This window comes from Mobula birostris, chromosome 10 (assembly GCF_030028105.1).
Source record: "Mobula birostris isolate sMobBir1 chromosome 10, sMobBir1.hap1, whole genome shotgun sequence".
NCBI classification, from domain to species: Eukaryota; Metazoa; Chordata; class Chondrichthyes; order Myliobatiformes; family Myliobatidae; genus Mobula; species Mobula birostris.
Window position 1 is genome coordinate 107,701,478 of NC_092379.1, and position 21,305 is coordinate 107,722,782.

Genomic DNA, 21,305 nt, shown 5'->3' on the forward strand with positions numbered 1-21,305 from the left:
TTTAATACAACGGATAAGCAGTACAATTTCTTTTCATGTACCGGACTGCTTAACTTTTCACACACATATTAAATGTTCCAGCAGGAATCTTTAGATTAGAACCTTTGCCTCCTAGCTCATGCAGATCACTTGGAACCACCCTCCTGAACTTACTTCGCTCCACAGGGATCAAAATACTAAAACGTCGCAACACCAAGAAAATCACCCAGAGTAAAGGAAGATTTCACAGACTTTTGAGTCAGAAGCAAAATTTATTAAAATGACCTGTACATTTCTGAGCAGACTGTTGAGAAAAAATATATTTTTCATATATGACAATATAAAAAAACTTTCCATACAAATATTTCTCATGGGTGCACATATTTTGCAGGAATACAACATATGTACAGTTGGCAACAAAACTCATACATTTAAATACCTGAGATCAGACATATTCTCAATATTAAATAGCTATTTGTGCCATTATGAGTTCTTACAGACATGCCATTCCCTGAATACTCTCTCACACACACACTCCTCACTGATACAATACCCCACTTTATTCAATATCTCTAAGCAGAACATACATCAGCTCATGCAAGAGCATTCCATACGTCCATTTCTTTCCCCGCATGTGAATTCAATACTGTAATAATAATGCTGGAATTACCAAACTGTGGAAACTCTCTGCATATTTTCTATCTGTTATTTGCAATGAACAAAACAGCATGCAAACTGCACTTGTGTTTTATCTCTACGCTACGCCAGCTCTCTGCTGAGAGCACAGTTCTGTACAGTTCACTCATGGAATGCCAGTTAAATAAAAAAAAAACAACTTTACAATGTCCCTTTTACATAATGCCCTTTGCATTTCTTCATTTTATGAGGAGTAGTTGGTAATGTCAGAGTTCAAAAAGGTCTGAAGCTGAAAAAAGCCATTGTTAGACCCACTAGGTCATGAACTCATGATCATGCACATGATCATTATCATTTAAAATGATGTGCATATATAGTTCCTAAAATCATTCAATGAAATCACCAGGAAATCTTACCACAATTCTTTGAGAGCTGCCTTCCTTTGCCTGATATTTCCATAAATATAGTATTTTGAGATTCATTGTTCCATTACTTCACATTTCTTTAATGCAAACTTTAAATACCTATTCACAGGATGAAGACATTTACTTTGAGAAGAGGTTCAGATCTCATCAGGAGGCTACTAATAAATTTTCCATGTTATCACAGTTTCTCATTAATAGAAAGAGCTCTTGTGAACGCTGTTGTCCCTAATGACCTGAGATTGTAAATTTACTCACTCATCCTCCCTCTTCAAGCCTCCTTTAAATAGTTGGCCTTGCTTTTACTTTGAACCAATTAATTTATCTTCATTGTACTTAAAAGTTCAACCTATCTATCCTGAGGTCTTTTAGATCATCTTTAGGCTCTTAGTTGCAAGAACAAATAAATTTGGGAACTGTAATAAAGAACTATCAGTCAAGCTCATGGTTCTTGTCATTTTGTAACCTGAGGGCCAAGCCAAGGATTTGAACCTGGAGCACGTGCACTTGAAGTGAGGAGCAAAAACTTGACAAACTATTTTGGCTCTGAACAGCTGCTCAGTTTAATTGAATTGAAGTAAAAGTAAAATTTCCAGGTGCTAAAAGAACCAGAGGGGCAATCACAGAGGGTAATTAAAACAGTTTGTAATTACCACCTCACTGAAAACGATCACGACTCCGTAGGTTCATAGCCAAGGATCATGAGATGCTCTGTCTTAAAGCAGCAAAGTTATTAATATAACAAACACAACTGCAAATTACATTCCCAATGATGGTGGAATTAACAGGAATCCATTGTGATGTCAACCCTGCTCTTAAATCCTATGTAATGAAATTTTACCTTATGCCCATCACAAAAAGGCCAACATTTGAAATTCAGTCTCTAAGAGTCCTGGAAGTGGTATCAATTTAATCATTGGGTTAAGCCAAGACAAAAATACCTCAACAACTGATTTATGAAAGAAAATTGAAAATTAAATGTGAAGGCAATGCAGGAAAAATAAAATTGTACTGGGGTGGTGGGTGGGGGAGCACACTCTCTGCATAATCTGACAATTCAAATGCAGATGAGAAGCTCTTCAAGCTCTCAAGCAGCAGATCTTTTCTAGTCCTTAAAAAGGTAGCATTAAAATATTTATTACAGAAGATCTAACCTTCCGGGGTTCACAAAGAATTCACCCACCTGGTCGAGGATATCGTCAAAGCCAGGGCAAAGCAACATGGAATTATTTACAACACCAAACTAACCAGTGGCAAAAACAACTAAAAATATTCACAGAATCTTTGGAATGGTAGGATGAGAAATCCATTACAAAGTTCCTCTCCTCCAGTCATAATATCATTTAAAACAAAAGAACAGCAAAATAAATAACTGGAATAGGATAAGTAGCAACAAGAGGAAAACACCACTGAATGCTGCTATTGGGACTCAAAATACCCAACTCTGTGACCTGTGTTATTTCTTCTCTTTAAAGATACGGGGTGGGATGGTCTGCCTACGACAAGTTAAAATAAACAGAAACTTGGCAAATTTAAAAAGTTCAATCAAGCAAAATGTAAGAGAACGTCAACAAACTTCCAGCAATACTCTCCCATTATGAAAGACATCCAAAAGCAGAGGGAGCAACATGATTTTAAGTGCCAAGGAAAAGTTGAGGAAAACCGTCTGTTTTCATTGGATGAGGAAGGCTAAGGGGTCACATAGTTTCAGGTAGTTAAGGGCTTAGATAAGCTGTTTATCTCCAGCTAGTTGGATGGAGGGTGGAGGGTCTATGCAGAGATCCAAGAGGAAAGGGGACATTAGAAATCCCTTAGTGTTTGGGTTTAGAATCACAAGGACCTGATGTCTTATTTGCCTGCTCCAAAGCATAAAAATAACAGTTTAGATATAATCAAAAAGTAATATACCTGATACTCTGTGTTAAGGTACCCTGTGTCTGGAAAGGCCAAGGTAAAATATTAGTGCAGTATTCTATAGAAATAGTAAAAATCTTATATAAGCTTAAGGTTAAAAATAACCTCAAATAGTTTAAATATCCAGATTTACTACAGCGAACCGCTTGTGTCACTTCAACTGGTATTTGCTCCCAGCAAATGCTTTAAACATACTCCATTTCCGCTTAGCAACTTTTCACATAGCCCACAACATACCTTAGCCAACATCTCCTCACGTATACTGTAAATAAAAAATTCCTGAACAATTAAATCCTATATCACTCTCCTATTTCCTTTTCTCCCCCATTGTTTAAAGGCCTCAACTCCATTTCAAGCATTTTCCTTTCATGTGTATCTTTTTACCAGATGAATATGTTGCAAGCAATATCACTGTTTTCAGATTTACAATTCATACCAAACCAAGCAGGATAATAAAGTTAGAGCAACTCTGAACTCAATTTATGATGTTCAACTTCTTTGTTCCAAATGCACGGGTGCAAGAAATGTCAGGAGTTAAGGGGTCACAGCCACAGGAACAGACAAGAAAATTAAACCAAGACACTGCATAGAAGAACTCTCTCTTCTTCTGGGGATGTCACCATCACAAGAACTATTATGGTATGTTGATACAATAATGACTAAACAGTCAAGGAGAAGTTCAAAGATGATGGTTGATGTCAGGATACTCAGCATCTTAAATAAACAGTAGGAAATTATAGTAAGAAATGAGTTGTACAGCCACCTTCACCTGAGCCAGTGCTATAACTTGTCTGACCGCTATAGGTTGAAAACCAATCACTACTCAATGACAGCTGCCACTATGCATACTCAAATAAAACATCTTTCTTCTGTCTGAAGTGTCAGTTCAAGTCTGATTTTGATCTTTAATCCTTATGAATTTGATGGCAGAAAGGAGTCCCGTATCCTAGCAACCTCTACAGCACAAAGGTATCCAGAGACCTTGTTGTACCATTCAGGAGTCCTGCCCCTGGAAAATACATAGAAAGGAAGAATACAAGAAACAATGAGTACAAGAAAAGGCTACAAGACTCACAAGTAGCTTAATTTTCCCATTATATTATGTCCATCTACATTTCAAACACACTCCTGAAGTTTCTCCTAACATAACTCCAATCACCCGATCACTCCAAGCAGTCATCATGGTCTAGGTAAAGTTATCTTCAGAACAGTTGTCTTAAAATTAGTTGGCACTATGTCTTCTGTATCTTACATAATTGGGAGCAATGTTCTATGGTATTAATGTTTTGAAGTGAGTACTATCTGCATTTTTCTTCAGAATATCTCCATAGTCATGGTTAAAAAAAAAATCAGAAGTTCAATCCCAACATATTAGGAATGACAAGGGCAGTCCTGTATGGCGATCAAACACCAACATTTTGTACAGTAAACATGACCCAAAAGGTACAGGGCATTCCACAAACTATTTCAGTAGTGTTTGCTTGCACCATTAAGGCTGTAACAATTCATCGCTTATTTATACAATTCCACTTTGAGCATCAGAAGACACACTGGGTGCCGAGTATCAGGGCTCCATTTGATGTTAATAAAGATTACCATGAAATAAGTCCCCACTACCTTGACCAAGGAGGAAACATTGCTCTACAGAAGAGGTAGCTATCCTAAGAGTGAATCTCAGACATGTTGATTCAAAGTTGAGTAAGCTCTATTTCTCTTCTATTGCAGTACTTAACCCCTCACGTTAATGAGCAAAAAAAATCTAATGAGAAAATCTTTTGAAAAATATATGCACATTGTTATCTAACACAGGGATAGACCTCACAGAGGTTGCTTATCATTCTTCGATATAGAAGTAACTTCACTGAATCAAGTGAACTGGATGTGAAGTGCTGATACTTTGTCAACAATGGTTCGAACTGACAGGTGACCCCATTGACTAAAACCTCCTGCAGCCAGCACCCACTGCCCATGTTCACACCCCTGTAACCCATGAAGACAAAAAGAGGAGGAAGCACATAACACATACCTTAGGTCAGTTCGGGAGATGTACGTGAGCCGAGATCGACCTGAACCACAAGGCTCCACCAGGTACTGAGAGTTCAGTACTACAGCTCTTACACCTCCCTCCAAGGGCACTGAGTCATGCTCAACGGAGACTGCTACCATAACGCACATGTCCTTTGGCAGATCAGCTCGCCAGGTCCTGAAATAGAAGAAAACAATTCAAATATTGTAGTGGATTTAAACTGGATAACCAATTCAATTTTATAAAATGTAAGCATCTCTATTTACTGATAACAAAGGAATGTGTGAATTCAACCAGATACCACTTCAGTTTACTGCTCAGTAGGAATGGGCCCTTCACAAAACCAGTTGGTGGATACCTTGGTCAAGCAGTGAGGCACATTGTACTTGGACATGAAATATACATGAACAAGGTAACATCAGTTCAATTAGTACTTAAAAAGTACTTAGGTACATACAGTAGCTGTTATGGTGTAACCTATAAGACTACAGGCTAAACACGGTGAATGGAATTAGATTAAAGTCTCTTCAGGGCAACTTCTCTGATGTTGTCAGTGCTAGAAAAACAGGTTTGCACTTCAGTTTTTTTTATTGTACATGTTCACTGTAGAGATGTTTGACATTTTAAAATTATATTTCAAGTTTTCTGCAATGCTGAGGTTTAGATGAATTCCTCCAAATGAGATCTCATTTGTAAAATATTGACTTTAATTACATAGTAGATTTATAATTTTCCTCTATGATAACTGATAAGGTGCCACAACATATTAGGTAATAATTTACATCGGATTGCATAGCGGGAGAGAGTGTTTAAAAGAAGTGAACATCATACTTTGCACGCCACAGTTCCCAAGGAGACATTGAATTGTGCATAATTAGGCACTTAGCAAGGGCCAGTAAAAGGAAATTGGGTTAAAGCAAATAGCCATTGTGTGACTGGGCCAGTGTTGGTGTGGGGAGTTGAGGATTTGGCATATTGGAGCTTCGGTGAGGAGAGGCATAGGGCATAGGTAGATTTTTTTCTTCTATTTATTCTTTCTTTTTGCACATCTAGAACATTGGGGGTGCCAGGCAGGATACTGGAATGCTCCTCTTGCGGGATATGGGAAGGCAGAAAGACCTCCAGTGCCCCTGATGACTACACCTGCAAGAACTGCATCCAGCTGCAGCTTCTAACAGACCATGTTAAGGAGTTGGAGCTGGAACTGGATGAACTCATGGATGTGGTCAACTGAATCAGCAAATTTGCAGATGACACCAAGATTGGGGGCGCCACAGACTTCATGGCTTGCAGAGAGATCTGACCAGCTGGAAAAATGGGCTGACAAAAATTGCAGATGGAATTTAATGTAAACAAGTGTGAAATTTTGCACTTTGGTAGGACCAACCAGGGCAGGTCTTACACAGGGCACTGAAGAGCATCGTAGAACAAAGAAATCTGGGAACACAGGTACATAATTCATTGACAATGGTGTCACATGTAGATAGGATCATAAAGAAAGCTTTTGGCACATTGCCCTTCATAAATCAATGTATTGAGTACAGGAGGTGGAATGTTATGGTGAAATTATACAATACATTGGTGAGGCGTTATTTGAGTATTGTGTGCAGTTTTGGTCACCTACCTACAGGAAAGATGTAAATAAAGTTGAAAGAGTACAGAGAAAATTTACAAGGATGTTTCCGGGTCTGGAGGACCTGAGTTATAAGGAAGGATTGAATAAATTCGGACTTTATTCCTTTGAAAAGTGCTGTACTTCTCTATGACTATGATGCTCTAACACCAGATCATTTAGGAGGCTGAGGGGTTAATGATGGTGGCATCCATTAGTCTCGAGAGACCATGGATCTGTGCCTGGAACGTCTTGCTTCAGTCTGTATTGGTAGAGCAGCTTCTGTTGTGGCTGTAGAGCTGCTTTCCGTGTTGTGCTGTCGCGGTGAGGCAACGCTGGAATGTCCTCTTCAGGGCGCAGGCCTGACCAAGGTTGTATGGAAGAACGGCAGCAAGTCTCCCCCCTCCGCGATACCGATATTGTCCAAGGGAAGGGCAAGGGTCCTCAGGGTTTACTCCCGAAGCCTTTCCCATGAGTGGGTATGGCCATAAGGTAGCGGAGGTTTGAAATCAGTTTTCCCTCTCTTAGATGGACTGCCTTCTCAGACTGACGAGCTCCGTCTACCCGAAGCACTGGATTTAAGGTGCCAGGACCCACCTTCGCCCCTTCTCTTGTCAGTAGAAACAGTTCTGCTGGGCTTAGAGGCTAAGCCACACGAGAAGGCCAGGAGTTGGACTTGGTTGTCAGAGGCTATTTGAGGCGTATGCCATGAGAAGCACTTTTAGGTAGTGGGAGCTTGTCCCCACTACCACTCCTCGGCTTGACAACCTTGGAATAGACCAGACATATAGGGAGGTAGTTACACCCATTGCACAGAGCACAGGTAACTAGGTGACCATCAGGAGGGCAAAAGGGGATAGGCAGCTAGTGTAGAGTACACCTGTAGCCATTACCCTCAACAACAGGTAAACTGCTTTGGATACTGTTGGGGGAAATGACCCAGCAGAGAAAACTCACACTGGTCAGGTCTCTGGCACTGAGTCTGGCTCTGTGGCTCAGAAGGGAAGGTGGGGAGAAAATTTGAGCTATTGTGATAGGGGATTTGTTGATTAGGGTAACAGAAATGAGATTCTGTGGACAAGAACAAGATTCCCAGATGACTTGTGGCCTCCTGGGTACAGACAAGTGTTAAGCCATGTACTTTGGGACAAACTAGAGTAGGTCTTACATGGTGTTCTGTAGGATAAACAGGGGGATCTGGGAATACAGGTCAATAATTAATTGAAAGTGGTATGACAGGTGAATAAGTCGTAAAGAAAGCTTTTGGCACATTGGCCTTCATAACTCAATGTTTTGAGTACAGGAGTTGAGAGGTTATGTTGAAATTGTATAAGACGTTAGTCAGGCATCTCCAACATGAGTGCAGAGAAAATTTACAAGGATGTTGCTGGAACTTGAGGATCTGAGCTATAGGGAAAGGTTGAATAGATTAGGATTTTATTCCCTAGAATGTAGAAGATTGAGGGGAGACTTGATAGAGGTTCTGTAAACAAAATTATGAGGTGTATAGACAGGGTAAATGCAAGCAGGTTTTTTCCACTGAGGTTGTGTGGGTCCAGAACTGGAGGTTACCCAGAGGGTGGTGAGAATGTGGGATGAGCTGCCAGCACATGTGTGGTAGATGTGGGGTCAACTTCAACATTTAAGAGGAATTTGGATCGGTACATGGATGAGAGGAGTATGGAGGACTAAGGTGCAGGTGCAGGTCGATGGGTCTAGGCAGATTAGTAGTTCAGCACGGTCTAGAAGGGCCAAAAGGCCATGTTTCTGTGCCATAATGTTCTATGACTACATAAAACCACACATATGGGAAAAGAGTAAAATACTGACATGAATTGGTGACATGAAATTGACATGAAAGCAAAAAAAAAAAAAAAAGAGGAAAAAATGGGTCATTTTCAGTTAAGAAACTATGCCTGGTGATGCATTACAAGAACCAGTGCAGGTTTTCTAGCTGTTCTTAACCTATATCAATGATATGGATGGGAGAGCAAGATTAATATATCCAAGTTTGCTGAGTAAGAAAGTTTGGTGGCAGAGTGATTTCTAAGGTACACATATGAAGATATATATGTATGTATTTATTGATTGAGATGCAACACAGAATAGGTCCTTCTGGCCCTTTGAACCACGCCACCCAGAATTCCCCTGATTTAATCTGAGCCCAATCACGGGACAATTTACAATGACAAATTAACCTACCAACTTTGGACTGTGGGGGGAAACCCACGCGGTCACGGGGAGACCAGACAGGAAGCAGTGGGAGTTGAAGCCCGTCTGCCTCTACTGTAAAAGCATTGTGCGAACCACCACACTACCGTGCCGCCCTCATAAAAAGGCGAGCCACGTCAGTGGGGAAAAAATAGAAATGCACAGCATCTTTTAAAGGGGCTAGGTTGAAAAGTGTTGGTGCCCATGATAAACAATTGTCCTCATATACTGATTATTTAATAATGAAGGAATCAAAAATCTTAACTCAAAATTCTGAAATAATATATTAAAACTTTAAGATAAGCAGTCCTTCCAGTTTGTTTCAGAATTGGTCGTTCTGATATAATTTTACCACTTCTGGAATTAACTCCACTTTCTCTCTTCATCATTGATTACTTCCAGCCATCGCTTTTACTTCGGGTTTCAAGTACCTGCTGTGCTCACCATCCCCTCATCTTCGCTCTCTAAATACAGCTTCTCCAGACAGATCAGTTATGATTAACAAGCATTCTGCACTTTCCCTTAGAAAATGCCAACAGTACATCTCCAACTACTGTACATACGTTTGGTTTCCACCCCTTGGTTTTCTCCACCCCATCTCCTTTTCTGGCATTTTAAATAACCTTGCTCACTTTTGCAGTTCCAACATCATTGACCCTTATCTCTCTCTCCCCACTTGCTGCCTGACTGCTGGGTGCTTCCATCGTTGTTTGTCTTTCTTTTCAGGTTCTCAATAACGGCTTTTTTTGGAGGTTGTGACATGTTTCTGAGTAATGACATATTTCAATCATATCACACTGCAAAAAAATGTTACGTGAATGACAAAAAAACAAGAGGGAAATTACACAATTGCTTATCAAGAAAATACAGAACAGGTAAACCATTCATTTAGCCTGAAATTCAAACCTAATTACTCACAATCAAAAAAGGGACATACAAGCATAACTATACCAACTGATTTTTCTTGCAGTGGCATGTATTGCAAACTAGTCATGACCACATAATGAAACTGCTCAACAGTCTTGTTCGACCGTTTCTTGTGGTAAGTGAGTGTTAGTGACATCAGTCACAAGATTCCTCAATTTGGTCAGCTATAAATCAGGAGTGCAGTGTAACACACTTGAAGGGTATACAAAATTGCAATGTTGCCAATGCATTAGCTCGTCGTACCTCAGAACAACAAAGTCCCTCCTGGGATGTGGCGCCATGCTGTCCAGAACATAATGGTAAATCTCAGTATTTTTGTCCAAATTCTCCACAATTTTTCCCATCAATACATCATCATCCCAGAGATGTCGCTCTCGGAGCAGACGGTTTAACACTGAGCTCGGGGCTGCTTCTATTTCCGTTGTCACTTTCCACAAGCGGATGGGATATCCATCACCAACCTGTCAGAAAAAGGGAAAACAGAATATGGTCACCGTACTTCACATATAAATAACCCAATAAATAAAATACATGACTCACATCAGTGACTGGAGAATGTCACTGCGAAGAGCTACTATACAAAGTAAATTTGGACTTAATTGGATTCAGTCTTCCCTCATTTCCTTCTCTCAAGATTTGACTCAGGCTGTCCTGGAAAGGTCCAATTGTGAGACTTGCCTATTCTCTTCTAGCAGAATTGCTCTTTAGAATAAAGGATCAGTATCCTAAATCCTGACAATTAATTATTATTGAACAATTTAAATAAATATTTCAGAGCATGATTATATTTAATGAATTTCTTGGATCTTCTCCATTTGCACACTTAGAATAATTCTATGTTTAGTTCACTGTCCATCCCATTAAAACTTATCAACAGTCTCTACTGCACAACCCCAAGGAATGTGGAAAATTTTTCTTTAATGGACTCATATATAAATATACAGGGGTACTGGACAGAAGACATCAACCACATAACTGCTAATTATATAAGTTTTCTTCTAATGTCTGAAGATAAGCACCCTTAGTTGCTACAGCAGTGATACAACAATCAAAATCAGTGGAGTAAAGTAAATAAATAATGAGAAGGCTATATCGATACACATCAATAATACATCATTACTTAGTCCTGCTAAAAATGTCACTGTGACAGACACAAAGCACAAATAGCATAAAAATTGGACCTCTTTAAACTTCATTTGTTGGATCTGTCTACAAAGTTACATCAGATTACTAAAATTGGCTTCCAGTTTGTCAATGTACGCGAGTTAAATGTTGAGGAGATAAAGACATAATGGAATCTTTTATAAAACAAACTTTAAACAGAAGGGTCATATTTAAATAAGGGAATATCAGCTATTACTATTGTGCTTTGCATCAACCTATTGTTCAACGTATTGTACAGAGTTTACATAAATTGAAATAACTACTGTTACTAACATGTTAATGCTCAAGCAATTTTAAATTTTAACTGGATTTGATCTTTGCCATTCTCCTTCTCTCATTTATTTCCTTACAAGCTTCTTTATAAAACTGGGCCCACACAGGGGGAGACAATCTTCATTGTGAAAATTTAACTTTAGACATTTACTGAAACTCCTCACCAAGATCGTATCAATTTGGCCAAAGAATGATGAGTAATCATTAATCAACAGCTCGGTCATAGAAATACTGTGAATATGTGGAAATAGGACTGCTCTGCTTGGTTAAAGTCCTGCATGCAACCCACCAGAATCATTACAGTCGGTAATGATGCAGAGAGAGACTGCTCTTTTAAGAGTTCAGTATCTGCAGATGATTTCACTTTGTTATGGTCAGTGATTTTATCTGATTTGCACAATTAAAGTGTCTGAGGTCACCCAATGTCTGCCCAGAGAAAATGCCAAGATAAAAGGAAACCTGCAAACGATTCAAACACAGTGGGATCTTCCCAGTGAGTAAGAAATGCAGAATTTTATTATTCACGAAACAGACAAAGGCTTTTACTGATTTCTTATTTTCTGATAGTTTTCATGTTATCGATCATTCATCCCAAAGCTCAGTGGCTGTTTGGACAACATACATCCATTAGAACACTCAGCAAAATCCAGCATTTGTGCAATAAATACATATGATGAATGATCAAAGACGCATTCGAAGTCCCAGTCTGTGATAGACAGGGTGGTTCCGGTTCGTTACTATTGCCTTGAATTTGGGACAGTTTAAATTCCGTGACAAGGATTCCTGATCCTGATCTCTATCCATTGAAATGAGATGAAATGGAATGCAGATGATACAGTGAGTAAGAGATGAAGCACTTAACAAGGAGGAAGAGAACTGAGATTGAGAGCAAGAGAGAACTGGATGATAAGTTGGCACAATTCATAGTATCATTCCAGTACTACTCTGGTTAACACTCCAGATGTTAGCAGGAAGGGAAAATGTTAAAAACAATTTTGATACATTTTAGAACCAGTTCAGAGCGATATTGATCAAGAGCTATGTGAAATAAACTTTTCATTTTCATACGCAAACACGAGGAATTCTGCAAATGCTGGAAGTTCAAGCTACACACATCAAAGTTGCTGGTGAACGCAGCAGGCCAGGCAGCATCTCTAGGAAGAGGTACAGTCGGCGTTTCGGGCCGAGACCCTTCGTCAGGACTAACTGAAGGAAGAGTGAGTAAGGGATTTGAAAGTAGGAGGGGGAGGGGGAGATCCAAAATGATAGGAGAAGGCAGGAGGAGGAGGGATGGAGCCAAGAGCTGGACAGGTGATTGGCAAAAGGGATATGAGAGGATCATGGGACAGGAGGCCCAGGGAGAAGGAAAAGGGGGAGAGGGGAGAAAAACCCAGAGGATGGGCAAGGGGTATAGTAAGAGGGCCAGAGGGAGAAAAAGGAGAGAGAGAGAAAGAATGTGTGTATACCTCCCCCTCGTACCCCATCCGTTATTTATTTATAAACACACATTCTTTCTCTCTCCCTCTCTCTCTCCTTTTTCTCCCTCTGTCCCTCTGACTATACCCCTTGCCCATCCTCTGGGCTTCCCCCTCTCCCCCTTTTCCTTCTCCCTGGGCCTCCTGTCCCATGATCCTCTCATATCCCCTTTGCCAATCACCTGTCCAGCTCTTGGCTCCATCCCCCCCCCCTCCTGTCTTCTCCTATCATTTTGGATCTCCTCCTCCCCCTCCCACTTTCAAATCTCTTACTAGCTCTTCCTTCAATTAGTCCTGACGAAGGGTCTCGGCCCGAAACGTCGACTGTATCTCTTCCTAGAGATGCTGCCTGGCCTGCTGTGTTCACCAGCAACTTTGATGTGTGTAGCTTTCATTTTCATTGGAGCTAATAGGCAGCATAGTGGAAAAGCTGATAAAAAGACAAAGTATGTGCTGCAACCCAGCACCTTTTTCTGATTTGCATAGTCTGGAAACTTCTTAAATACACATGGTAATAGATACCTTGTGATTATTTTTATTCAGTATGAATTAAAATATAGCTTGATGACCCAACACACTCATACTATGTTTTAAGAAAACAGGTCCAGATATTTAATCATGAAATAAAAACAGGAAAGTCCAGAGGAACTCCTCAAGTCAGGCAACATCAGTAAAAAGAGAAGCAGTTCACATCTTGGTCTGGGACCCTTCGACAGAACTGAAGTGTGACAGTCATTTTTAATCATTTCCTGAAATGATACCTGTGATGAAAGAGGGTTACAAAAAGTACACATAGACTAAGATGTTAACTGTCCTGTGCTGGCACCAGTGGGATCAACAGTTGATCTGCCACCTGTCTTCAGGAGAAAGAGAGATAAGGAAGACAATGGTGCAGCATTTGGAAATGTTAATGAAGAGACGGCAGAGTTTAACGGAAGGAGACACGGTCTGAGAGCTGTCAAGATCAGCTCCTGTTTGAACCCTGAACTGTTTGAAGTGTGATGGACAGGCGATACCCCAGCAGGGGGATAAAAAGGGACAGGTTCGCTACGGCAACACACACAACATCACGAGGTAACGAGACCCAGGAAGCGGTGCGCCTCCCACAAGTCGGTGGGAGTTTTTGGAGGGCTGGTCGCGGAACCGAGCCATAGACGCACAGGGTGGGAAGGTACGATCAGCGGGAACCTGGTGTGCGTCCGCCATTGCCTGGGTGCCAGGTTCACTGCAGAGGAACGATCGTATCTGAAACGGAGGGGTCACAGTCAGTGGCCTCAGAAGACATTACAAAGGGCTCGCCCGAAAGCTGACTAGGAAGAATATCGAAGGTCTGTGTGGAAGCCGTTTTGAATATTCATTCGCTATCTCTCCTTCCCCCCGCCCCCATCCACCGCCACGGCAGTGATTACTGTGAACTGAACTGAACTCAATTGAACTGAACTTTGCGTCACTTTGAAACTGGTCATTTACTCCTAGACAACGATAGAGCTTGATTGATCCTGTAATCCTAGTTCTGTGTACATGTGTGTTTATCATTGCTGAACTGTTGCATTTATTATCCTTTTGATTAGAGTACAGTGTTGCTTATTTCTTTAACAAAACTTTCTTAGTTCCAGTAATCCAGACTCCAACTGAGTGATCCATTTCTGCTGGTTTGGCAACCCAGTTACGGGGTACGTAACAATACCCCAGATGCTAAGCATGTAAAATAAAGTTACAAATGCATACACAAGCATGTAGAATGTCAAATCAAAATTTAAGTGGGATGTTTAACTTTCTTTTAAAACTGTAAATTCCAATCAGGATGGAAAATCAGATGACAAACAAAATATTGGCCTGAAATAGCCCAAAATAAAACAAAAGTAATAATTATGGCAATGAAAGACATCTTATCTTGCAAAACTCGGTTTAATACCTTTTTGTAAGAAAGTTCTGTGTTCACAGGTCCTACGGTGCTGGTCCAGCCTTTAAACTTATCTCCCACCTCTTTTAGTAGAGCCTGGATTGTGTCCTCCATGTGGGCCATATAATCCTTGACAATGCCTCCAGCATGTCTCCTGAAACCCTCTGCGGGTAACGGGTGAGCATCAGCTGCAATATAGGAGTTCCGAGACTGCACCATTATATCATGGGGGATCTAATGGAAGAAGAACTACAATGTAAAATCATCTTAAATTTCAGAAACACATTAGACATTCTTTCAAGTAGAAAGTTGCAGGTCACGTCTTTAAGCATTTTGAATACTTTCTATTTAAAGTGGATTCATATCTGACTACAACACCACATAAAATAGCTAGAAGTTCTGTCCAGAGTGGTTATTACTGAATACAATAATACCCTTTGTACATTTTTCAATCATACCAAAGGCAAATGAAACACAGGGTCACTCAAACACAGGCACAAACCCTGAATGAAACACAGGGTCAATGGAACACTGGCACAAATCCTGAATGAAACACAGGGTCAATGGAACACTAGCACAAATCCTGAATGAAACACAGGGTCAATGGAACACTAGCACAAATCCAGAATGAAACGCAGGGTCAATCAAACACTGGCACAAACCCTGAATGAAACACAGGGTCAATGGAACACTGGCACAAATCCTGAATGAAACACAGGGTCAATGGAACACTAGCACAAATCCTGAATGAAACACAGGGTCAATGGAACTCTGGCACAAATCCTGAATGAGACACAGGGTCAACAGAACACTGGCACAAATCCCGAACGAAACGCAGCGTCAATCAAACACTGGCACAAATCCTGAATGAAACACAGGGTCAACGGAACACTGACACAAATCCTGAATGAAACACAGGGTCAATCAAACACAGGCACAAATCCTGAATGAGGAACAAGGTCACTCAAACACAGGCACAAATCTTAAGGCTGCTTTAGTATCGTAAAAGAAAATCAAAAATCTGCAGATGTTGACAGGTGAAAAATAAAACAGTAAATGCTGCAAAAACTTGCCAGGTTAAGCATGATCTGTGGAAAGGAAAACAGTTAATGTTTAAGGGCAATGTTAGCCATTAACTATAAAGTGTTCCTCTTGCTGCCAATGCCGCCTGATCTGTTGAGTTTTTTCAGCACCCTCTGTTTTTATACTACCTGTAGCAAGCAGAGCGAGAGGTAATATCTTCATTTTAATCCAACCTGCCCAAGTCCTAACTTTCTCCTTCACCTTTATCAGGTTCTTCCCACACCTTGAAACAACCACCCACCCATTGAACAAAATTCCTAAGCACTTCATTATTATTCCCTGAAATCTGTGAGTATCCTGGTGGATAATGAGGTAGAAAGCTTAATATCATTATTCAACTAGAGCACAATAAAGTGGAAAACTACAGACCAGTTGTTCTGATATCTGCTGTAACAAAGGTCTAATAGAGTATTTTGATTATGTAATAGGCAAAGTCCAGTAAGAGGGAATCTGTAGGTGTAGTACTTCTGAATTTTTGAAATGATGCTACACAATAGGCCATTAAATCAAATACAGCCTAGACAGTTAATGTGAATTGAACATTACTTAACCTGTTTTTAAAGAAAATAGAATATCCAGATTAATGGACCAATTTGAGCTTGGCAAATTGTTACACGAAGGATGCCACAAAATCAATGCATGTACTCAGATATTTACAAGCAGTACTAACATCTCAGATGTAGTGCGTCCACATTTCCAAGCAATACAAAGATGCAAAGCAAACTGTGCGAATAACTTGGAAGGAACGTATCCAAATTAAGTGAGTGAATGGGAAGGTATGTGGGAAAATGTGATGTTACTCAGTTTGTTGAATAGAACAGCAAAACAGAACTGGAGATAAACAAGTGTACAGAAACTGGAATCTGAGTAAAGAATAAGCTACTGGAGGAACCCAGCAGACAGAGGGGGAGAAGGAATTGTCAAAGCTTTGGATCAAGCCCTGCATCAGGATTGAGAGCAGAGAGAGAGGAAAGCTGGCATAAAGAGAGGAAGACGGGTGAGACAGAGGCTGGGAGGTGATAGGTGAACCAACGGTGGGTGAAGGATACTGGGCAGACAGAGTCCAACTCCAACTGCCTTTTATTATCTTCTTTCCTTGTCTGCTTCTATTTTGACACCGAGCTGCCTACCTTTCCCAATTCCGCTCTTTCCCCTCCCCAATCTACCCATCATCCTTTGTCCCGGCAATGGAGAGAGACAAGTACGGATAATTTGGTGTGGAAACCGGCAGCTTGGGAAGGTCACCGTGGACAGAGCGCCGGTGGCCTGCAAATCAGTCGCTTTGTCTGTGCTTAGTCTCACTGATGTAAAAGAGGCCACACTGGGAGCACCAAACAAATCAACAAAGTTGGAGGAGGTGCACTTAACTTTATCCTCACGTGGAAGGACTATTTATGTTCCTGGGTAGGGTTGAGGGAGGAGGCATAGGAACTTAGAGAAGAAACAACAGAGTAGATGCTGAAACAGTATTTCATATTGACTCCAGGTTTAGGGCAAAAAGACTAAGGGGTGTGCAATTTACGAATTTACATAGAATGTCGTGAATCATAATTCTCTACAAATGAGTGTAATGGATGCCAGTTACTGGATGTAGTTATCAGCCGCAACCTTACTGACAGGTAAAGTAAGCTCATGGGACTGCATGAGGGTATCCTTGTTTCCAAGTTCCCATGGTGGATAGCCTAAAACATAGTTAGAACCAGAGAAGAAACAAGGCAGCAACTACGAGAACCTATATAACCAAAACACACAGCAAGTACTGGTGCTTAAAACTGCAGAGAAGTAGTAACCATAAAAGGCTTCACCTAAATCACATAAGTACGATAAGGTATTCTTCACTAACATCACTCAATTCATATTTAATTTTTTTTTACTGTTAATCCTTCACTGTAGAAATGCTGCTGTCTGAGCCCTAAAATTTGTTTTGAGGTACCTGGAAAAGTTTCTTGCACTCTGTGATCATGTGACCTAATCCCTCAGTTGCTGCCAGATTCTCGCTGAGGTCCCTCTGATCGGGTTTACTGAGAACACCTCTCCTTCGAATCATCCTACAATAAGGCCAGGAAAAAAAGGTAAGAATTTCCACAAAACATAGCACATACATAGAACTAAAATGTATCAGTCACACATATGATCACAGTTATACGCAACTTCCACTTTTTACATCTACGTGCATAGCGATACAGGTTGACTTTCTGTGATTGATAATTTTCTTTGTATAATGGTACCAATTTTATGAACCTTATTCTGTTACTTCTAAATTTCTTAATCAATAGCAAGCATGAGAGGAAGGTGAAGTTTTATGTTCAGCCACAATTTTTATCTTCTCACCACATATCTGACTGACTTCCTTTTAATCTACTTTTAATCTTTCCTTTTAATCTCTCCCCACTCCCTATCACGGTCTTTCCCACTGTTCTTGTGAACTAGAAACAATTAAGTTCAGTCCAGACAAGGATAATGAAGGTTATCTTTCAAGAAGGAAAACTCTGATACCTAACCTCTGCTGCCTTGCAGCTATTACCACCCATGGGGAAGGCTTCAGGAGTAAACCCCAAAGAAGCAAGGAGCTGGAGTCCCTAACGCAGTCCGAAGTTGAGTTCAGCGCTGACTAGCAACTCCTGTGACGCCACTATCGCAAAACTGTACCAGTCTCTGCTGTTCCTCTGGATTCATCAGCTGGGTGGAGGGGGGGCACCTGTTGCATGGTCAACAGCTCGTTCTCCATATCACACTCCCTGGCTTGTGACTCACATAGACAGGTATGACGCCACGTCCAATGGTCAACCCTGACCAACAGAAGGCCTCATATGCTGCCCTTTTTGATTAATGTCCTTTTTGATTTTGAGGCCAGAACCAGGGGACAAAAACACAATGCTCACAATGTTATAAGTGTTGTAGGTAGATCAAATTATCCAGTTTTGTATTTACATTTACTAGCATTCTCCCTTGTCAATTTTGAAATTATGTTTTTGAACCTAGAACTCATGATCTAGGCTGATTCTCCAATGAAGCATTGAATACTAATTTCATAAAGTCTTCATTTTTATTTCCCTTTTGTAAAATATTTTTTGGGTAGCTATATGCAACTCCTCTCTCAGCTTTTAAGCAAGCACATTGCAATGCACTAATTATCAAGCCCAAGAAAGTGAAGCAAATCAATGCTTAGCACACCACACCACACTGGTTCACTTTCCTAAAACTTCAACATTTTGGAATTCCTTGCTTTCTACAGGCTTTTAAAAATCTAGTATGATGTCAGCTAATTTCTACATGACTTACTTTGACTTCATTCTTATTCTTTACAAACTCAGGAACCGCAAGATGCCTTTTGACTCACCAACTGGATTTCTTAATAGCCAAGAAAAATGGAGTCGATGATGATGACATAAGGTTTTGTGGTAAGAATTTCTTTCCTTCAGTGTATAGCAGGACTATAGTAAGCTATCAACCACAGAGTTTCAGTTGACATGGAGCTCACCTTGGAGAGGAAGTTTCTTTCTTCAGTACATTAAGGTGAAATAGTGAGGGCGCAAGGCACACAGCCAAGTTCCCAGCAGTCATCTGGTTTTGCTGCACAGACGCGATGTCACTTAGGAAGTACAATAGGGACTGAAGAACCTCACGGTTCTGATCTGGCATCAGCAAAATGGCAGCCTGAACAGCTTGGAGACGTTGATCCATTGGCACATCTGAGGAAGGGGAAGAAGGATTTACAACAATCTCCATGTCATTATTACTTCAGCGTTTGAAATCAGGACAACTCCATCAATTAACTACTTCCAAGTATGGGGTGAAACTACAAGATGAACTTCCAAACCCAGCAAGGGTCTCTCCATGCAGCTCCAAAACCCGAAACCTCTACTGCTCAGATCGAGAAAGGTCAGATACATGAGAATACCACCACTCCCAAATGACCCAAACTATGTACAATGCCCTGACTTGAAAATAATCACCCTTCCTCTCGCAATTCTGATCCAAATTCTTGGGGGCTTCATCATATGTGCTGTAGCAGTTTCAGATTGTGACTCACTTCTACGTACAAAGAATTAGTGATGGGTCAACAAATGCTGGCCTTGTGAACAATATCTATATCTCATGAATGAATAAATACATAGGGAAGTAACTGTCAGAAATCATCTAAATAACCATGAACTTCACTCAATTCTAAGACCATGGCAATGCTTAGGACACAGAGAATCACAAAACAATATTCTGCACGTGGATAATGTGGTTGAACCCGCAAACAAGGACTTCATCTCTAGTGGTATTGATTCACCAGTGCTCTCTGTATCGTAACCTATAAAACACAGGATAGCTTTGGGGATTTAAAAAGATCTCGGGCACCAAGTCTGGCTCGACAGCTCAGAAGGGAAGGAGGGAGAAGAAGCGAGTTGTAGAGATGGGGGACTTGTTGGTAGGGAAACAGAAAGGAGGCTCCGTGAACAAGAACGAGATTCCTGGATGGTATGCTGTCACCTGGGCGCTAGAGTCAGGGACATCTTGAATCGAGTCCACAGCATTCTTAGGTGGGAGGGCAAGCAGCCAGAGGTCATGTTCCATGTCAGTGCCAAAGACGCAGGTGAGAGGGATGACGAGGGTCCTGCAGAGTGAGTTCAGGAAGTTAGGTGGTAAGTTAAAGGACAGGACCTCCAGGGTTTCCAGGGTTGTGACCTCAGGATTGCTACCCGTGCCATGTGCTAGTGAGGCCAGAAAAAGGAAGATCATACAGTTTAACATGTGGCTAAGGAGATGGCACAAGGAGGGCTTCAGAATTTTGGATCTTTAGTCTCTCTTCCAGGGATGTGTACAGAAGAGACGGTTTGCATCAGAACTGGAGGGGGACTAATATCCTAGTGGGAAGCATTGCTAGCGCTGCACGGGGGTGGGGGGGGGTTAAGTTAGAATTTCAGGGAGATGGAAACCACAGCACCAAACCATATAGTGGAGTGGCTGGGTTGTGGAGAAGAATGTTTTTAAGCTTCATACAAAGTCAGGAATCAAAAGGTTGAGCATGGTGAGACTAATGCTCTGAACTGCGTATATTTCAATACAAAGAGACTGTCGGAAAGGTAGAGGAGCTTAGGGCATGGATCAGCATGTGGAATTATGACACTATGGCCATTAGTGAGACTTCATTGACAGAGGGGCAGGACTGGCAGCTCAGTGTTCCGGGGCTGTGTTGTTTTTGACGTGAGAGAGCAAGAGGGATTAAAGGTGAGCATTGCCAGTCATGGAAAATGTCACAACGGTGCTCAGTCAGGACAGACTGGAGAGCTTGTCTAATGAAGCTTTATAGATAGAAGTGAGGAATAAGAAAGGTATGACTGCATTAATTATATTTTTAGACTACCCAACAGTCCGTGAGACATAGTGAAACAAATTTGTATAGAGATCGCAGACTGTTGCAAGAAACACAAGGTTGTGATAGTAGGTGATTTTAACTATCCATAGACATGTCCCAATGAGGGGGAGGGGGAGAGGGGGAAGAAGGGGGGGGGAGAGGGGGGGAGAGGGGGGGAGAGGGGGGGAGAGGGGGGGAGAGGGGGGGGAGAGGGGGGGAGAGGGGGGGAGAGGGGGGGAGAGGGGGGGGAGAATAACTCTCCTATTGGGGAATGAGTCAGGGCAGGTGACAGAAGTTTCTGTTGGGAAACACTTTGCATGTAGTGATCATAGTGCC

At 41.1% G+C, this 21,305-nt stretch overlaps 1 protein-coding gene across 1 annotated transcript in view; it reads right to left on the reverse strand.

The window, feature by feature from the left end:
- Positions 1-241: 241 nt before the first annotated feature.
- stard8 (StAR related lipid transfer domain containing 8) overlaps positions 242-21,305 on the reverse strand; it is a 97,556-nt gene continuing 76,492 nt past the window's right edge. The window contains exons 9-14 of the mRNA XM_072270761.1: positions 19,107-19,317; positions 17,559-17,673; positions 14,555-14,776; positions 9,971-10,188; positions 4,978-5,154; positions 242-3,960 (exon numbers count right to left, since the gene is read on the reverse strand). Of these exons, the coding sequence (XP_072126862.1) occupies positions 3,864-3,960; positions 4,978-5,154; positions 9,971-10,188; positions 14,555-14,776; positions 17,559-17,673; positions 19,107-19,317 (1,040 nt within the window). The 3' untranslated portion in view covers positions 242-3,863. The remainder of the gene's footprint in view (positions 3,961-4,977; positions 5,155-9,970; positions 10,189-14,554; positions 14,777-17,558; positions 17,674-19,106; positions 19,318-21,305) is intronic.